Source organism: Fundulus heteroclitus, chromosome 10, assembly GCF_011125445.2.
Source record: "Fundulus heteroclitus isolate FHET01 chromosome 10, MU-UCD_Fhet_4.1, whole genome shotgun sequence".
Classification (NCBI taxonomy): Eukaryota; Metazoa; Chordata; class Actinopteri; order Cyprinodontiformes; family Fundulidae; genus Fundulus; species Fundulus heteroclitus.
The window spans coordinates 255,421-275,822 of NC_046370.1; the positions used below are offsets into that span (position 1 = coordinate 255,421).

Below are 20,402 nucleotides of genomic sequence, written 5' to 3' on the forward strand. Positions count from 1 at the left end.
AGATAGATAGATATTTAGGACTAAGGTGAGAACTGACATTAGGTTAAGGTTAGGCAGGCACTGGTAATGGTTGTGTTGAGGGTTATTTTCAAGGTCAGGGCATAGAAAGGTTTGAAAATGACTGAAAATCAAGTGAACTTAATGGGAGTCACCGCATCATATCCTCACTACATATAGCAGGACGAGAATGGGCATATGTGTGTGTGAAATAATGTGGTGGTGGGGGCAAACAACACATCTACAGACAACTTTTGTTGAGTTTCTCCACACATTATAAAGGAAATGTCAGCAGTGTTTGACCAACACCAAGCGTATATGCACGCGTGTACCTAACCACACGTCTATAAAGCTCCTCTCCCCGCTGCAATGACTCAACGGTGAGTCACGGGTCCCAGAGGAGAGCAAAGTTGCCCAACAGGAGCCCCTCTCCGCCACTCCACAGTTTGGCACCGGGCAGCAACAGGTCCGTGACGTCACCTGATCATTAAGGGAAAGCTAGTCATGTTGGAAGAGGAGTCAGAAAGAATGATTCACCGATCGCCGATGTGTCACACTTAATACGATGCATGCAATATTTTCACTTGACAGGTTTGGGGTGCAGCTAGTAGGAGGGAAAGCGTGTAGGCACGGATCCTTTTTTTAGGCATAGTCACAGGTACGAATTATACATGCTGCTTCGACTCCGGTGAAAGATGCGAGTAATGAAATGCCAAGGAGCGCATGTGATTCACACACACTGAGATGCACAGTCACACTCTCTGTACTGTATGTGCATGCAGCCCGGACCTACAACTGTGCCACAGTTATCTGCAGAATGTGCTGAAACGAGGGGAGGAGAGCCAGGAAGACAGGACTCCCACGCCTCTTATCAGTCTCTGCCCAGCTAAACAGCACAAAAAATGTTGTGGGGGGGGGGGGCTACAACTCCAAAGGAAGTTCCTATTTGAGTTGGAAGAAAAGCAACACAGCTATTAATGGAAACCAATAAGAGCAGGTAGGGAAAAAAGGTATGTGGGGTCAAATAAATTTATTTCCCGCTCCCCTACAACCTGGTAACTTTTCGAGCTGCACGCAGTTAATTTTTTGCATAATTTTCCGCCCTCATTAAATGGGCATCAAGTCTTTCACTACGATTACTTCTGAAGTTGGATAGCCGAGTCGGTAGCTAAGTTCCAGTTGCAAGTTAGAAAACCTGTAAGGTTTGCTCATTGTTGTGTCCAGGGTAACTTTACCTATATAATTACAAATAGAAAATAAAGATAGTCTTCTGTATGATTTGACTGAATTTGAAAGTTTTTTAAGATTGAAAAATTCCTTATTGTAACCGCATGGTGAAAATTCTTTTTGGAAACTCGTTGGTGAAGATTCTCAGTCATCCAGGTCATGATCAATCCAAAAAAGGTAAAAAAAAAAAAACTAAACAAACAAACAACTGGACTTCTGTTCTGAAGCCGAAGAATAAAAGTCCAGTTGTTTTATTTTTTTTAACCTTTTTAGGATTTTTGGACACTCTGACTAAGAGTACACATAACAGCCTAACGGGCAATGAACAAGGGTTTCCAGTTTTTTTGTCACATTGATTGAATTTGACTTTGTAAAGTGCCTTGAGATGAAATGTCTTGTGAATTGACGCCATTTAAATAAAATCATATACATGCACACATTTAAGCCAAAAGAAAAAAAAATAATTAAAAAGGCGCACACACCTTCAAGTTGTACAATGGCTCCAATTTGCTCAACGCTAATCAATAGCCAACTACAGCTATTGTAGGCTGCCCAGGAAAGTGGAAAAGCCTTGTTGGTGAATACTAACTTTTAATACTAATTAGCATTCCCACTGAAACTCAATCCAGTCATGTCTAACAGAAACTAAAGGGCAGTCTCAATCCAGAGTCAAGAAATTCCCAATGTCATAAATTATTTTTCTAAAACAGACCTTGAAATTTCAACATCAGATTATAAATGGAACAAACCATTAATGACAGCTTTACAGAAGTACTTATATTCCAAATAGGCAATCATGGCCCCTTTCTTTGCTATAGACAGAAAACAACAAGAAATCTAAATGCTTTGCAATTTAAACTCATCTGCTTGTCAAAGAAAAATAACTTAAAAGTTTGAAGAAACACAAAGCAGGCACCTACACGGCAAAAAAAAAAAAAAACACTAAAAAGGCACAACTAAAATTTAATCAATCTGTCAAAATGTTACCTTTTAGTCATTGAAAGCCCTTAATCATGCTCTCCTCTGAGAGTCCAGACTCAGCTCAAATCAAGACAATCTATGTCCTGTAATTTAAATGTGTCAGTCTCCAAAAGACATGGTGAGGTAGTTATTTGCAGTCACCGTATAACTGAATGTTTGTTCAGCGCCAACGCCATGCATACAGCAGGAGCGTGGGCAACAACATTCCAGGAAGCTTCAGAATAGAGACAGGAAGTTCATTTAGGAAACACAATAAAGCATGTTGACAAACCAGCTGGTAAATTATTCTCTCTTACTCTATGAGTTGGTCCATTCCAGCACCCGGGAGCTTCGCTGGCTCCCCAGGTTTGCGTCGGGGATCTATCCCTCTTGTGTTTACCTGGAAACAAACATAGAGACGTCATCAAACACTTTGGCCTGAATAATCTGAGAAAAACAGGAATTTATGAAATAAGCCAAAACGTTGTTCAATCATTAGAATCCTGTTTTATTTTGAAAGTGGCACTTTTTTTTTAATTCTTTCTGGAAACACGCTGCATGTTGTACAATAGTTCACACCGCTGCCTTTTGTCTGAACTCTCTGTCAGCTGCTCGCAGCCTCTCCGTGGGCCTCTGCAGCCCCCTCAGATCCCGAGGTGTTGAGTTTCAAAGATGTCGTCAGACTCTGATTTATGATTGGAGCAGAGCAAGACGTGGCTTGGTTTCTCTGTTGTTCTTTCATCCCGGTACAATATAATACCCAATTCCTTAACCTCAACACGTGAAGTAATTGGAGACAAACCGGTAGACAAGAAAGACACAGGAAATAATCTAAAAAGTAGCATAACTATCCTAACCAATACTGACAAAAGTTTCCAGTTGGAGAAGTTATTTTTTTAAATTGGTGTCGTAAAAATTCTGAAACAGTTTTTTCTTGGACTAATTGCTTTTAATTTTCACAACAGAATGATGCCAAAAGTGCCAGTAATATTTAATTTTAAACCAATATTTCTTCATTATGTTGGAAACTGATTTTTTTCTACATCATTATCCACAAATATAAACATCAAGTCCATCCTATTTTTTCAAACCTCAAAATAGACATAAAAGGGCATTTCTTTAACGACGACAACATATTTCCTACAATAGATCTTTATCACAAATTATAAGGCAACATATGCAGCTCTGAACAAGTTTAATTCAAGTGGACTGAAGGCAAAATGGCTCTGTAGATTGTAAAGGTTGCAGGTCCCTGCATTAGACCAACTCTCTTTTAAACAAATAAAAATAAATCAAAAATGTGAAACATTACAATAAAAGGAAAAAATAAGGGACCCACCACATTAATATTAAGCCTGCACAATTCAACACTAAATTTCAATTTAATTAATTGTTTAAAAAAAATAATAGTGCCACCCGTATTTGTTCCCCTGCTGTTAGTTGTTTATCTAACTGCTCTATAGCGGTAACTTTTCACAAAGTTGGAAAAGGATATTTGGATGATGTAGTTTGATTGTATTGTGAGGAATAGTCAGACTATAGTTAGCCTGGGGACTGAGATAATGGTTGAAGGTTGATTTAGTGGATTCTGCACCCTTCCTATATTCATTCGGCTCCATGTTTTGGATCATTTTCCTCCTAAAGTTTTCCATTTTGCGTGCAAAGGCTGTCAGATTTCTATTTAAAACGTCCAGGTTGTTTCACAACATGCACAAAGCCGTGCAGCCTAACGAGCTTCCCTGCACCTTTGGAAAATAAACGAGACCACAGCATCACATTTCCAACAGCATGCTCAACAGCAGACATGAGGTGCTTTTCTATATATTCATCCTTTGTTTCTTGCTAGACCCACTTGGCATTTTGTTGTTAAAAACCTCAATCTTAAGTCTCATCTTACCCAAACATGCAGTTCCTGTCGTAGGCCCAGTAGCGTTTAGCTAATTCTATATTAAAAAGTAGAACAGAAAATGATTTATTTGTTGAAATGTGTATATGTAAACTATTTAGTGCCATTTTGGACTGTTTGCGTCTTATTGAACCAGTGCTAGACCAGAACCAAAGGCGCTGCTTCTCGCTGCATTTCTCCAACAGTGAAATTAAAAAAAAATAGTCTGTCGTTCCTCGCTGTATAGGGCAGCAGGAGGAACATCCTCATCCGGCCTCGTTTATTACAGTTTCTTTTAAACTTTTTTTCTTTACTAATGTGTAGATATTAACTCTAGTTGCAGGGTTTACTCCACTGTATTAGAAGCCTAGCGGGCCACCAGGCTTTCCTCGCCCCCCACCAGACTAAGCATTGTTTTTCAGGTTATCAAAAATATCGATAGTCTAAAAAGTATCAATAATCAAACGCTGGATCAGGATACAATACTAATTTGGCATGATATCGATACTAAATGTTTTGCATATGAGGCAAACAAAGAGGGAAAACCCAAAGATCTTGACATGCCTGTGTGCAAACAGTGCTTTAAAGTGGCAGCAATGAAGTCAAGCAGCAGAACAGACTTGACCAAACGTCTCAGGGACGACACCCTGGCCTTCATGAGGAATTCCTACAGGTTAATTAATAAAAGTTCCTGTTCATAATTTAATACATTAAACATATTACTGATGTTAGCGCAACTGGTGGTCCGCATTAATGTTGCGTGATTAGCTGTAGCTAGCATGCTACCATGCATGTTTTAATTTGGGTTATTTATTTGTACACTTATTTATCTGGCATTTGAGATTCTGTTGAGAAAGCATGTTCCATGTTAAGATTGAAAAAGGTGAGTTTTTTTATGTTAATAAAATAGTTTGGAAATAAAAAACCCTTTCAACCATCATGGGGATTTTCTTAATCAGGACCCATAGTCTATCTATACTGACCCGTTTCTCACCTGAGGAAGAAAAAAAAGATACTGCAGGAGTTTAATTCATAGAATCCATGTTAATGTGAGGTAATGCTACAGAACTGCAGCACCTGGATAAACTGTGTTTGGGATGTTAATAACTCTCTCCCTGGAGCCAGCATGGTAATTAGGCCCAACATCTGGCGAGAAGGAAAACCCACTGTTGGGATGAACCGACTCAACTCCCTCAATCCGATGTGTTCAATGTGTTTTTTGGAAGGTGAACCTCAGGTAAATTGAGGATGCGCGTATCTCCTTATGCCAACACCTGCTCCTGTCAAAGCTGATGAGGAGCCATGCTGACATAAAAAACCCAGGAGAGGTAATGGCAGCGGATGTTAACAGTGAGTGAAGCATTCAGCTGCAAGGTCAATAAATGCAAATTAACTTAGGCTGACATGCTCCTGCAGTTACCCAACATTATTCCTGACTGATTTTAGAAATGTAGCATCTAGATGGAATGACCTGTTTTAACCTCATTTTGCTTTTCAGTTGATATTGATTTAACATCCGCAACAATTCTCTGATTCTGGTTCAAATAAAAGATGAATCTTTTAATGGCATTGCAAAGCAATGCTTTAAAGGTGACCAACTTTAAAGGTGCATAGCCACGCTATTTGACTTATTTATTTATTTATACGTCAGTTGCTCACTCGGGTTGCATACAAAGTTTTTATGAAATATTATCAGGTCCTGCTGGTGTATTAGTTATTATTTTTGGTGTTTTATGCTTTGTTTTTGCTCAGTTTGTTAGTAAATGAAGCCTTTCGCATTCATTTACGATTTTAACGGAAGTACGTGGCGCGCATGTGTAGCAGGGATTAAAAACAAGGAAGCGGCTAACGGCTTTTAGCACCTCCGAGAGAAACAATGAAGATTCAGTGAAAAAAATAAATAAATAAAAATCTATGATTCCAAGAGGGAAAAGCCTGGAATGTCTGTGTGAATCCAGTCTGAACGTTGGTGTTCACTGAAGCAGACACTGAACCTGCCGAGGCTCAGATGTGACGCAGAGTTGACTGACGTGAGTAAATGTTCTGATATGAGGCTCTTGAAGTTGATGTATATCAGTTTATTTAATTAATAACGTTGGTCTTCATCACGCCGAGCTGCTATTTTACTGTGAGGCATTGCAGAGGTTCAGGCTCGGTCCAGCATCATTTAATTTTGATTTATTAATTAAGCAAACCGGCATTATGATAGATCTGCGATACTGCCACTAGATGGCGCCACGTCTGTTTATATCTGCTAATCGTGCCCAGTGCTGAGTTATATTTATCCACACATACATTCTCAGGATGGAGGCTTGGTGTATATAACCTTATTTTATCATTATCAAAGGGTTTTTGGTCTTTTTTCAAGCATATAACATGGCTATGTACTTTTAATTATGTTTCTCTACAGTGCATTAAAAACTAACAACACTAAGAGGGAATTCTTTCTCTTTGTCATTGATCTGTTTCAACACAGATTTTTAATTGGTGTATTTTGTTATTAAAGGTTTTTTAGTTAGTTAGATGACATTGTTATTAATGTACAAAAGTCCCAGGACTGAATCTTTGGGAACCCAAAATCAACCCTCCGCCACTGAATTTACAGTTAAGCCCACTTTTCTGTATTAAAAACGTTTTATTCGTCTGATGTGAATTCTAGTCCTAAATCCTTTTTCTTTAGCTGTAAACTGAAAATCATAACTAAGAGACATAATAAAAAAAGCTTAAAAAAACTCCCGTCTGTGTTTCACTTGGTGAACTTACTGAAATAAATGACCTTTTTTTTAATAATATTATAATTCTTTGTATACGACTATGTATTGCTTAACATATTTTGTAAATAAGATTTTGTATCACACCTTTTTGAATTTACTCATTAATACGGTTTGATCAGCAGCATCAAATGCTTTTTTAAATCTAAGATTACACATACTGACGGCAGCTGTTATGTTTACTCCTACAGTGGGGCCAGAAACAACTTTTAGGTAATTGCACTGTACAATTAGTACAGCAAAAATAAACTTTTTCCACTGAGCAACTGGTTTAAGTCCCACTCTTAAACCCAAAGCACCAGTTTTATGTGGTACATGAAAATTATCCAAACCAGACAAGAACACATTCTTCTTTAATTTGTCTTTTCATACATTATTTGTTCTATAGACGCGTTTTTTCCGTACACCATCAGTCCACATTCACTGCTCTCCCTCCACCCAGTCGTCCATAATAATCTGCACTGTAACCTGGAGCAGTGGCCCGCCGCTGCCTGTCTGTCTGTCCCATCAAACATGCATAAGAAACAGATGTATCTTTGATGTACGTTTGTTCATGTTGCCCCACGAACACCAGAGAGTGGATGAGTGTATGAGTGTGTGTTTCCAGGTGTGTGTATATTTTATGTGTCTTGTTCAGAGTGCTTCTCGCCCCTGCGGGTGCAAGCCAGGCTGGGGAGATGCAGCTGCATGCCCCAACACACAGGCGGAGGGGGTGGGCAGCCATAGATCCTAGGAAAGACAAATAATCAGCGCCGGAACACCACTGCTATACATTCTGTCCGACTCTCCAATGAATGAGAGCCAAAGTGGTTCTTTAAACATTAAGAATAGTACAAGGTAGGCAAAGTGTAGTTTGTTTCATGTAGATTTTTTATGCATTTTTTACCTTTAAAAGGTTAAGACAGGAATGTCCCATTTTGCTAGCAGGAAAGCATTCAGTCGTCTCCTACAATATTTGAACAATCCTCTTCACACAATTCGCTGTGGATTGTCTTATTCTCAGCTCATCCCACAGGTTGTCCTGGGGATTTAGGCCTGGGGGCTGACAAGGCCACGGAAAAAGGCGGATTTGGTGTCAAATGAGCCACGATCGTGTTGATTCGGCAAAATGTTTGGAGACAATGGTGCTGGATGACTCGCAGCGGGGAGGCATTTTCAGTTTTCTGCCAACAGATTTATGTTTAAAAAGTCCTGGCATTTCGTGGATGTCATGATGCAGTGCAATCTACCATGGTTCCCAGGATTCTCATCAAGCAACAATTTAAAGGAGAAGAAAAAACTGTTATTAAAAATATAGTTTTGCAAGGAAAAGCCCAAAAATGAAGTTTTCTAGCTGCTTGAGTTTAGGTTTCCAGGTGGAAATACAGTACAACATCATCCCAGGAAGTCAGAATTCAGTCATTTTCTATCATATTATACCAGTCATACACACACTACAGAATAATACGCATGTAGGAGTTGATTTTAAATGCATAAAAATACTTACAATAGGGAAATCCTGCTCAACTGTGGTCATTCAATGCAATTAAATCTGTCTTTTAGGGCAACTTGACCAGCTTTACACATCTGTCTGTTGTGTACAGCAATATCCAAGCCTTGCAACAGATTCTCAGTTGGATTAAGACTCCATTCTAAAACATGAATATGAATTAATTTATAAACTCTACTGTAGCTTTGGATCTATTTTTCCCGCTGGAAGAAGAACCTCTATTTTCCACATTTTGCTGTGTGCCTCACATGACTATACCGCAAAATGGAGTTTTAGTTACTTTCTTTGTGGCTTTTATTTCATGCAACTCTTCCACAAGGTCTGTATTTGTGAATAACTAATATTGTCGCGTTGACAGATTGCCCCACATGAGCAGTGAATCTCTGCAGCTCTTCCAGAGTCTCATTAATGTTCTCCTAATTAAATCTACTGGTTTAGGTGGTGAAGTCTCGTGCAAAGTATCTGCGACCTGTGGTAAGTTCGCGTGGAGAATCTGAGCTGTTGGAACAAGTTGCACCGTAACCGTATTGTCTAACCATTTATACTATATGTGGAACAGTTTTTGGTGTCAGTCCGACCTTTTTAACATCTTCAGGGAGTTCCATCAGATTTTTATTACCATGGTCTACATTCATCCTAAAGCCAACATCAAAAACGCAGCTCACCTGGTTAGCCAATACTCTGAGAAACTCACAGCTTCTGTCCCCGGATGCTCCTGTTTAATTTAAAACGAGGTCTTCCCTCATTCCTTTTTAACTTTACGTCACCTGCCCAATCCATTTGAACATAATAGAGTCACATAAACAGCAAAAGACCTCCTCTGTGGCCCTTATCACCCACTTTGGGGCAGATATGAGCTCCCACCATCTGAAAGGAGATTCAGGCAGCCTAAAGCACGGACTAGCAGATGGGAAAACTCTCTCTTTTTTAAATAAAGTCATTATTCAGATAAATTCCAAATGTAATTGGGTGTAATTGCTGTGTCAGCTGAGGCTGATCTTTTTTAATTGATATTTGTACTGATATTTTCCCTGGAGTTTTCTTTACTGGTTTTTGCCAGTGTTGTAGAGTGACTGCGTTTTTTTATGTTTTTCATCCGGCTGCAAGGAATATTTTCCTACAGGGAGAATAACAAAGAATAATAAAGTGATACATCTCTGGGAGATGCTCAGAGCTTGGTGTATTGTTTTAGAACCCGACCCTAATTTAAACTGAACCAGAACCTCCTCTCTGACCTGCATGAAGACTCATGATACTTTTTGTGCTCTAATGTTGACGTGGGTATATAAAGCAGATATTTCTACTGAGATTAAATTGTTAACAGGTGGGTTCTGTTTAGCAGTTAGGTTTTTTCGTTCCTGAAAGCGAGTGCTTGCACTGAACTATATTTCAGAGTTTTAAAGGAAACAACACTAAAAAAACAAAAGCATTTCAACAGCGGCCTTTTCTTGCTACTCTTTCTTAAATGCCAAATTTGTGCGTCACTGAAAGTTGTCCTGTCAACAGAAGCGTCCATCTGAGCTTTGGATCTCTGCAGCTCCCCCAGAGACCACAGAGCTCTTCTCTGATTAATGCCTTCCCCTCAGAGGCCACTTCTGTGACGGAGCGACGGCTGATTACACAACTCTGGTGAAGCAACCCAAAGATGCTCTGATATTCGGGGGAGATTTAAAAAGGTCGACAATGCTTCTTTATCTGCAACAGGAAAGAGGTAAACAAGCCGGGCGGCAAACTACCGACGGTCAGCAGACGGCTAAAGACAAGTATGGAATTATGACGCGACATCCCTGTATTACTCCACTCTGTCCTGTAGGAAAGGGAATTAACGGCTAACGTGGTGACTGATAAAACAAGTAAACTTGAACAGGCTGCGGACGGAGATTCCAGCCGATAAATAGAGCAGAAACCAATCAGAAGCTGCGGCAACCGATGCCCTGCTGACTGTAGATGAACGTCATAGAAACTATGATGCTAAATATCCAGAAACACAGAATGCGAACAGAATGAGCGACTGCTCAATGCATTTGTCTGATCCAGATTATCGTTTGCACTATAAAAATATCTGATGTCCAAATTAAATGCAGGACTGAATTCAATTGGCATTCTTCCAGAAATTAATATAACGACTTTACTGTAATCTTGGCTACTGTATTGTTACACAGAAAAGCAACACTGCTGGTACAAATGACAATATTGTCATACTTCAATTCAGCGATGCCCAAACTTTTCAGCTATTGGGCCAAAGTTGTTAAAACGAAAGCAAGGGCCAAAAAATTAACATAACCAAGAATACTAACCCTGCCCAACACAATGTGATCATTCTAAGAGAAGATATTAAACTGTATTTAGCCCTATATACACACTACGAAATTAAAGCGAATATAAAAAGAGTGCTTATTAAAAGACCAATGTTTTGTGTTGTACCGAACATTCAATGAAAGATTCAATTGTAAGATTGTAACTTGTCTATACCAAATTGTTCTACAAATTCAGTTGGTGGCCACACAAAATCAACACAGGGGCAACAAATGGCCCCCGGGCCACACTTTGGACACCCGTGCTTTAATTATACTACATTTTTCTGACCTTTATTAGAAATAATCCAGTACATTTAAAAAAGGGGCTGCTTGCAGTAATGAAAATCCCATTGAATGTTTTTGTTAGTATTGAGCTTGAATTGTTTGTATAGTGAAAATATACATTTGTCCTGAAAGTAAATCAAACATTGGTCACAGTGTAACAAAGGACCCACACTTTTCAGCTTCTTATTATATAACAACATGCAGACAAGCATATTCTCATTCCACCTCAAAATTAATGCTAATTATTTATGAAATCTAAATAAAACACATAAGTTTGTGTTTGTATTATGGGAAAGGTCAGTAATACTTTTGCGAGGCACTCACTATATTTGATTGACATTTTGTTTCTGTAAAGTTGGAGCGATCCAAAATGTTTCATCCTAATAATAAACGGCTACAGTACGCATAAAGTTTCCGCTTTAAGTACATCTAAACTACAGTGCACTACTTTCATCTTTTAACTACTACTGGTTTGGGCTGCAGGAAGGATAATAAGGGGCAGGGATGTTTGAATAATTTGCAAACGCTGCACTTCATAGTAAGTATGGCGCTGGTCCATGACTGTGTCATACTTCACCACCTGGAGCTATGAAAACTTCCCTCACACAGAACTGTAAACAGGTATCTCAGTGAGTCACTGCAGGCGTGAGCTTATCCTGCTTGTCATTAACTTCATTCATGCCCGTGTGGCTCCTGATAGCCCTGTCTCTCTCCCCGTCTGCTATGTGCGTATGCATATCTCTAGACTAGCAAACCCTGCTGGCCTCACATTCATGCATCACCCTGTGAAGTGACCCTGACCCGATCTTCCTAACTTCCACACACACACGTGCACACGACCTCATACTTTTTTTGTTCCTCTTATAAAGGCTGCACACACACACACACACATCTTTTTCCTTTTCCCCTTGGACAATTGTGTTGCTCATTCTCCACTGTTGTGGAAGTCAGTCATTTCCACATGTGCGCTGGCCATATCACAGCAAAGAGCCGACTAAAAGCATCCCTTTCCTGAGTAGCAGGGTCACAATTGGTCTCATATAAACACAGGACACACCTTAGCCCAACAGTTTGCACATATCCTTCTGACCTGTGTTGCCAGATTGGGCATGTTTGCCCCCAATTGAGCTTATTTGAACACGCCGGACTGGCAGTTTGTGCCTATTTCACACAAATGAATGTGATTTTAGAAGTATCTATAGAACAATTACATCCAAATAATATGCCCTTGCACTTATATTAGTTCAATTAATTTGAAATGTAGAGTCATTGGTTAAATAAGTGTGACTGTAAAATGATAATTGGTCAATGTTAATTGTAAATGCCCCAAATGGGATCCAGTTAAGGGATTATGTTAACAGTTAACGCCTGAAGGCCTTTATTATTGAGCTTTGAAGAAGAGTCAGCCCTAATTGTGCTTCCACACAAGGCGTTTGACTTTGGTTGCACTTAGCTCTCATTGAAGAGATAAGTACAAGAACATTAAACAAAAAGGGAAAAACAACAGATATTCTGTATATATGTGCATATAAACTTTTCCTACAAAATAGGAAGAAATAGTTGGATTGGTGCCAATCAGCATTACTTGATGTTGAGATTCCACATCATTTTATAGTAGGTTGTATTTACAATTCATGCTATTTGCTGAGATTTGTTTTGCGGTTGCCATGACGTGATAATTGGGATAGGGATCTTTGTGTTTGGTTATTTGGCAGCCTGGTTGCATACTTCATGGGGGGGCTTGTCTGAGTAACCTTTTTTTCTTTGTTTTAGCTCAGCGGTGGACCTAAAGCGAGTTCTGTATAACAAATTGGATGCTTCTAACAAGAGAGGTTGAGTATATATATATATATTTTTATTTTTATTGAGGTCGGTGAGTTTTACGTTGTGCCTGGGCTGCAAAGTGTCAGTCAGATCTGGCAACCCTCCTTCTGGCCCTTTCAGGGACAAAAGCAGATGAATAAAGCGGCAGATAAAAAGAAAAAACATGACTCCGCCTAAATGTTTCCGTGGTTACCTTTTTAAGATGTTTATATATTTTTTAGTTTCCAAGACAGGAAGTTTTATAGCCAAGCTAAATCCCGCAGCTGGTGCCTTTTGTGTCCCCCAACGTGCCTCGCGCTGGGTCTCCCGAGCATTGCCATGACAACAGGGCGCACGCGCCGACAGTGGCCTTTGGAGACAATACTCGCGGCAGAAGTGGAGAGAGGTGTGCTGCTGCTGGCCGCAGAGACTTTGAGCGCTTTCTGGAGAGTTCAGGCTCCCGGGGACTAATCTCAGAGAACGCGGAGAGGAGTCAGACCCAGCAGCAGAAGACAAATAACAGAAACCAGACGCGCGCAAAGCCGCCGCATTCATTCTCTTACCTTTTAGTTAACGAAGAAAGTTTGTTGCCTCTACGCGTTTCCCCAGAGCAGTCCTCGGCCGGGCTTCCGTCGGCGTTTCTTCTGGCTTCGTTTCCTGTAGCCCAAACGATAATAAAAAGTTCTGTTCATATACTTTAATGTTTAGCTGTCCCGTAGAGGCGCTGCGCGTCTTCGGCCATGCGTGAAAGCAGCGTCCAGCCGCGGGGCGACTTCCTCTCGGCCGGACTCTCCCTTCTCCTGCGCCTGCTTCTCCTCCAGGGCAGGCAGGGGATGCTCTGCTCCGCTTTGCTCCGCCTCATTCGGCTCTGGAGATAAATCTCTGTGAACCAACAAGTGTCAGCTTTTCTACATTAAATGACGACAGCGTGACTTTTTTCCCCCTCCTGTCTCAATTACACCGCTGAATCCTCCTAAAACTCAAATGTCTTGGAGACTGCAGTTTTTTTTTTGTGTGTGTTTTTTTTTTTTTTTTTTTTGGGTAACTTCGCATCAGAAACCAGGACTTTAAACACAAAGTGGTGAATTTATATTCATTTTAGAATAATACATTTAAATTAGGCCTAGGCAATATGGCTTAAAAATAAAAGATCAGATTTTATTATCCCAAATCTGATTAATCGATTTATTCATTTCCCCCCTCCTTTTCGTTTCACAAAAGGAAATGATTTTAAAAACTTGCTTTTATGTCAAGCCTTTCATCTGGTTGTTGACCTGAATTCAAAGGGCAACTAAATCCAAGTTTGTAGAACAAGATGGCGGCCCTGCCCTTGTAAACAATGAAAATATAACAAAATGTTTGCTGCAAGTGGTTTTACACAATGAAGCTTAACTTCACCTGTTTAACATTAAATTAACTTAAAAAGTAGGTAAATCAAAGCGTCTCCTCATGGTAAAAATATGTTTCCTCTTTACAATATTTTGACAATATATTTTCCTAAACATACATATCTTCAGCAGTGCTGCTGTTCTCTTCATGGAAGCCAAGCCCAGAAAATCCAGATTTTCACAAAATGTAATCTTAGAAATTTTCAAATTCTAATTGATCGATTAAATCGATTTATACCGTGGTCTGGGTGAATACTCGATTCTGATTGGCTGCTGGGTGTCCGTAAAAAGGTGACATAGGATACCTATAAAAGAAGTTCTGGTCAACTAGCCTGATTGTTCTAAGGCTCAAACAGTTGAAATTATACTAACTAGTTCTCTCAGCTGCTTCTTGTAAAAAACTTACACTTTTAACTGTGAAAAACTGTATGAAAAAAAAATGGAGTATTGATAATTGATTTAATATTTGTTCTGTAAGTGACCATGGCATAAGCGCGTCAGACGGTTCATACCGCCGCGTTGTCCATTAATTTCTGATAATGGACACCTTGTCGGGCATTATCCCTTACTTAAGATAATTTGTGATCAAAAACTGATAGACAAACATTATGTTATTATTATTATTTATTTAAACTGGTAAAGAGGAACATTAAATGAATGCCCCCCACCATCCACCATTACATCACCCAAAAATAAATAAATATAGAAATAAAAGTGGTTATATGATCACATTGAAATACAAGTCTTTTCTTTTGTTCTTTGTGGTTATGATGTCAAGAGTACGCGTTTGTGTCCATTTCAGATTTCATCATTTATAGCTTTCCAGTTGCAACTGTGCTCCTTTACCAATGAGGTTAAAAAAAAAATTCCCCACATGAATATAAACAGATATGTTCCAGTTAAAGTTCACCCATCTCTGTGTTTATTATCCTATGTTAGTAGATTAAATCCAACTGGCTGGCACCTTTAAAGAGTTCCCCTACCCTAACGCTCTGTTTTATCCTGTGTGCAGTCAGGCAGTAAAACTGCTGTCGTACCGGACCGGTAACCCTCAGCCATTAGACTTTAATGGCTGTTAGACTGCGTTTCATTATCCAAGCAGCCGAAATCTTCCTAATCCTTTGAACCTCCCCGGTTCAAACAACCGGGGTGACACCGGCATTAACAGAGGTAATCCAGACTCACCACAGTTTCACATGCTACATTTTATCTTCAGAGAAATTATATTGCATTGATGTTTCAGCGAGGCCGTAGGAAACCCACTGGGGTCCCCATGTAACAAAGGCTAAAAGTTATGGCTTACAAAGGCGATGAGCAGAATAGAGTGTCTTTTTGAAAAGGTTTGTGTTAATTCAAGTCAAATCAAAAATAATCCCAAAGGGAAATTAGATAATGGTATATTTAATATTCACATATTGATTGAGATATTCGTAGTTCACTGAGACCTCAAAAATGCATGAATCGTCTTAATTAAAACAATATATCACAATTTAACTGAGCCTGGTCTGTTTAGATGGCGCTACACAGCACCGTTTCCTAATACCAGCCACTTCAGAGACAGTTTCCTCCACCCAGGCTGTCCTGATGGACACCGAACAGTCAGAGGACACAGATCAATAAATACCCTACATTCATATTTAAAAGAAAACAATTTCTATTTACCTTTTTTGTATATTGTACTTAAAATGTCTTCCTTGAGCGTAAAGTGGAACCAAAGGAAAATTCCTTTGTATATGAAGCAACTTGGCGGTTAAAGTGACTGATATTTACGCAGATGTTCTTTTTTTCATGTGATAAAGAAGCATTTTTATCCCAATCAAGTTAAGTAGAAAAGTTGTTACAAACTCACAAGACAGACTAACACTGGGCGGATCTCAGCTCACTTTAGGAAGATGGAGGACAATGTGAACATTGTACTTGTAACAGACCGCTTGCTAAGATCATGCAGCAAATGTTACTGATAGATGATCACTTCACATGGATTGCCAAAGAAAAAAGTACATTTACCTTTCAATATGGAGTAAATTGCACTACAGACAGAGTTAACTGTGACTTTAACTCAATCAAAACCTTGAATGGGATGTTTAGATTCTTGTGTGCTATATTTAAAGGAAATTATATTTAAAAGAAAAACTAAACCTGATAATGCTATGTTCACATGGTACCTTTCTACAATAAACCCAACGTTGCCCAAACTTGCCTTAAACTGGCAAAAGTTTAAGTTTAAGTTGTTGTATTGTTTATGCCATATTGAACACAAATCAGGCTTTGCTTTTGATCGATTGAGCTTATTGCCTATCCAAAGTGTTTTACCAAAGCCTTTTAAAATAAACATAAGATTATTTTTTTCCACAGTTTTATTAGTTTACTCCATTATATACTGAAAAACAAACAAATACTCATTAGATGGATCTGCTTTGATATTTTAATCTTGTTCAACTTTTGACACTTGTTTATTATAGAACAGATCACTAAAACAGCATCGTAAAAAAACACTTGTTTATGATTTTATTTGTTCAGTGTGTAAAAATGTAAAAAAACAACAACCTCACAACGCAACATTTTGACAGCACAAATCGACAAATCTCAGAGCTTTTAATCAGCAGTGAGACTTCTACATAAAAGGACATTGCAAGAGAGATGTTTATTTATTTATTTAGTGTATTGGTGCAGATCCACTGGATATTTAATTCTGAATAAACCACGGTAATTACACATGAGAAGGTGTGGAGCGGTAAAGGCATTCAATGAAGATAAATGGAGAAGAGCTTGATGGTAGGAATAATAATATGCATATTTTTTATGATAATATTTTTACTGTAACATTGAGTCAGAAAATATGAATAACATGAATTAAAACAAATTTTAAACATAGAATAAAGTATAAATAAAACTAACTAAATGTTCTTATATCTGCATTTTGTCTCACAAATTGCAAACATATTTATGACCAGTAGATAGAGCTACAAATCCATCATTTGAAATGTGGATGTCCCTTTGTACTCTGTTAAGCAATTAAATGTTTTATATTAAAACTAAACTCTGTACAATAAAAGATTACAATAAAATACACGTATTTGAGCAATAATATATTTTACACGACCTCAATTAATATAAATATTTGTCAAAAGGGAAGGAGCGCATACCCGGATATCCTTGTTGAAATGCCCATGTTCATCCTGGGAAATGTAGTTTCCCCATTTTGGCATTCTTCAATCCACGTTACGCTGGTCAACGTGACGTAGCCCGAAGAGATCCGCTCTACGTTCCTTTGTACTTGTTGACGCTTGCGTCACGCCGTCGTCAAGTTACGTAATTTACGTACGTGTGAGTCCGTATTTGCTCCGTAGAGATCCCCCCCCGTCCTCCCTGGGCAGACTGAGGTAAACCGAGGCGGTCGCGTCATTAACGCAGATACCTGAGGGAGCGGAAAGGTAAACGGAACATTTTAGGCGCTTTACCGAAACCCGTGCAGCATGAGGAAGCAGCGGGGAGCGCCGAGCTGAAACCCGGAAGGCGTGAAGCGAGCGAACTACACGCAGGAGAGGAACTTAACGTCTCCATGGCTGGGAAAAGTTAACGAAGGAACGACGGAGAAACCAGGAATATTTCCTCCTTGTCCTACTCCAGGTGAGAATAAACGATGCTCGGGTGAACTTTGGAGAGTACGTGGCCGCGGAGCAGTGTCGGTAATGTCGGCTAAACGTCTGAAAAGAGCCTTTGTTTACAGGGTTCCCCCCGGCGTCTGGGTCTCAGTAGGACTGTGCGCTGGAGCTAAGCTCAGTGTTACACTTATATATTCACACTTTATCCACTAATTTAACCATTTACCCTCTAATAAAACCATTTATCCTCTAATTCAACCAGTTATCCTCTAATTCAACCATTTATGCCTTTAATATTTAACAGCCCTTTAACACAGGGACGTCTCGGTTACTTAATTCCTCTCAGCAAAATTAGATACCACTTGTTATGTGTTTATGAATTAAGGTGATAGAAATTAATTAATGCTGTGCGTGTTTAGGCTGTCTTTTTCTTTTTTTGGGGGGGGGGGGTATATTAAGATTTATTTGTGGTTTTGGGTTATTTTAAGGTCAATATCAGTTTTATCAGTGCATCTCTACGTTAACTTTTTCTTTACCTCACTTTTTTCCCCCTTAGCTGTGGTAACCATTAAAACGCATCATAATTAAAAAGCTGTTTTATTTCAGCACCTCAGACTTAATGACTCACAGACTGATGTTTTTGAGCCTTTATTTCTGGTAATTGTGATAATTGCTTTTGTGTATTTATGGATGAACCGTTGCCAGATGCCAAAGACAAATCTCCATCCCAGGAGATGCGATGGACAATGAAGTTATCTTAATTTTAACTTTTACATATGATGGAAACATGACATTTAAGATCAGACCAATAAAAAAAAACATTTTTTTCACAAAAAAATGCTGGCTTTATGTGAAGTATGTTTAAAACCAGCTTTAAAGGTTATTTTCTGAATCATTATTGGCAGGTTTGTGGAAAAAAGACAGGAGATTTGACTTGGCTCCCAGGAGACATTTTAAGTACCTAAAAAAGGAAATAAAAGTATGTTTTTGTAAATTTACTCACTATTCATTCAAAAGAGGAAGACATTGATGGTTTGGTGGAAATATAAATGGGATGGACCTGCATGGCCAATCTGCATGGCCAATTTGCAAAAAGGAAACTAAAAGTAAATACATTTTTCTTGAAATAAGTGTATTTGCCCTTGATTTAAGCCGGTAAATAAGATGATCAGCCAATGGAATAAGATTTTTGCAATTAAAATACGAACAACTCATCTCCATCATCTTATTTCAGGTGAATATATCTAATGATCTTATTTTAGGGATAAAAATACTCATTTAGTTGGAAGATCGTGTTATTTATCTGCTCAAATCAAGGAAAAACACACTAATTTCAAGAAGATTTTACTTACTTTTAACTCCCTTTTTGCCGTGCAGCTGATTTCAGTAACTGAGGGAAAAGCTCTCGGAGAGCGAATGGGACGTTGTGTGGTGGTAAACATTGCAATTTGCAGCAGTAGCATTGCCCTTCTATATTTTCCTGATATCGTGCAACCCTTTGTAAAAACAGTGTCCCCTCTAGAGACGCACCAATCAGTTGCTTAGAGATCAGAGTTGGTCAATATTCCCTTAATAGACTCACATCCGTAATCAGGGGGAGAATTTGTGTTAAATTCATGACATATAAAAGCCTCCCAACATTTTTTACTCTGTGAAACCATCAGCCTACAGCAGAAACTTTGATTCACTTTTCTGTTCCTAAAAAAAAATCAAATGAAGCCTGTGGGCTTTGATGAATGCATGGGGAAAATCTCCTAATTCCTTCATTTTCTGTTGGATTCAAAGATAGTTCATCTGTCAAAGAACCGAGAATACACATTTTCCTGTCTTTGCTGTAGAAAAATTAAGTCCGAATGAGCAGGTCAGCCCTGAAGGGAAAAGTAGAAACTGAGGAAAACCTGACTGGTGCATCTCTAATTTGAAGTAATTTTGTCCTGTCATTGTACCGTTTAACACCATATATAATAATTACAGATTTATCTTACTTTTGCTTCTGGGTTCTTCATACAGTGAAGGTGGACTTTTCCCCTTGGCACTTTTTGCTCCTGATGTTTGACGTTTGGTTAGGATGTGAATCACTGCCTAAGTGTGTTGGTGTTAGGGCCACAAGTCGATTTAATCCATTTATTTGAATTTTTTTGGATCACATTTTCTTTGAAAATCTGGATTTTATGTTGTGAATGCACTCATTGGGCTTCCATGGGGAGAACAGCAGCTAAGCTGAATATATGTTTAGGAAAATTAGATTGTCAAAGTAATGTAAAAAGGAAACTTTTTTTTATACCGTAAGATGAGACACTTTAATTTACTCATTTAATTATTATTTTTTTTTAAGTTAGAGGTTCACAAGTGAAGTGAAGCCTGTTCTCAGCTCATTGTGTAATATCGCTAGCAGCACACTTTTTTTGGTATATTTTCATTATTTACAACGGCAGGGCGGCCATCTTGTTCTACAAGCTTGTTTCATAGCTTGGATTTAGTTGCACCAGACAAATGCTTGACATAAAAGAAAGTTTTTAAAATAATTTCTCTTTTGTGAAACAAAAGGGAGGAGAAAGAAATCGATTAGTGATAGTTGGTATTATATTATTTTTAGGCCATTTCACCCCCAGCCCTAGTTATGAAAGCACATGTGTGTGTGTGTGTGTGTGTGTGTGTGTGTGTGTGTGTGTTAGTTGGTCTGTGTCCTGAAACT

At 38.8% G+C, this 20,402-nt stretch overlaps 2 protein-coding genes across 2 annotated transcripts in view; one reads left to right on the forward strand and one right to left on the reverse strand.

The window, feature by feature from the left end:
* Nucleotides 1-13,601, reverse strand: part of LOC105926602 (ankyrin repeat and fibronectin type-III domain-containing protein 1) — a 212,641-nt gene extending 199,040 nt beyond the window's left edge. The window contains exons 1-2 of the mRNA XM_036141705.1: nt 13,278-13,601; nt 2,502-2,584 (exon numbers count right to left, since the gene is read on the reverse strand). Coding sequence (XP_035997598.1) covers nt 2,502-2,518 — 17 coding nt within the window. The 5' untranslated portion in view covers nt 2,519-2,584; nt 13,278-13,601. The remainder of the gene's footprint in view (nt 1-2,501; nt 2,585-13,277) is intronic.
* Nucleotides 13,602-17,446: 3,845 nt separating this feature from the next.
* capn15 (calpain 15) overlaps nt 17,447-20,402 on the forward strand; it is a 59,076-nt gene continuing 56,120 nt past the window's right edge. The window contains exon 1 of the mRNA XM_036141707.1: nt 17,447-17,732. The gene's annotated coding sequence lies outside the window, so the exon portion shown is untranslated. The remainder of the gene's footprint in view (nt 17,733-20,402) is intronic.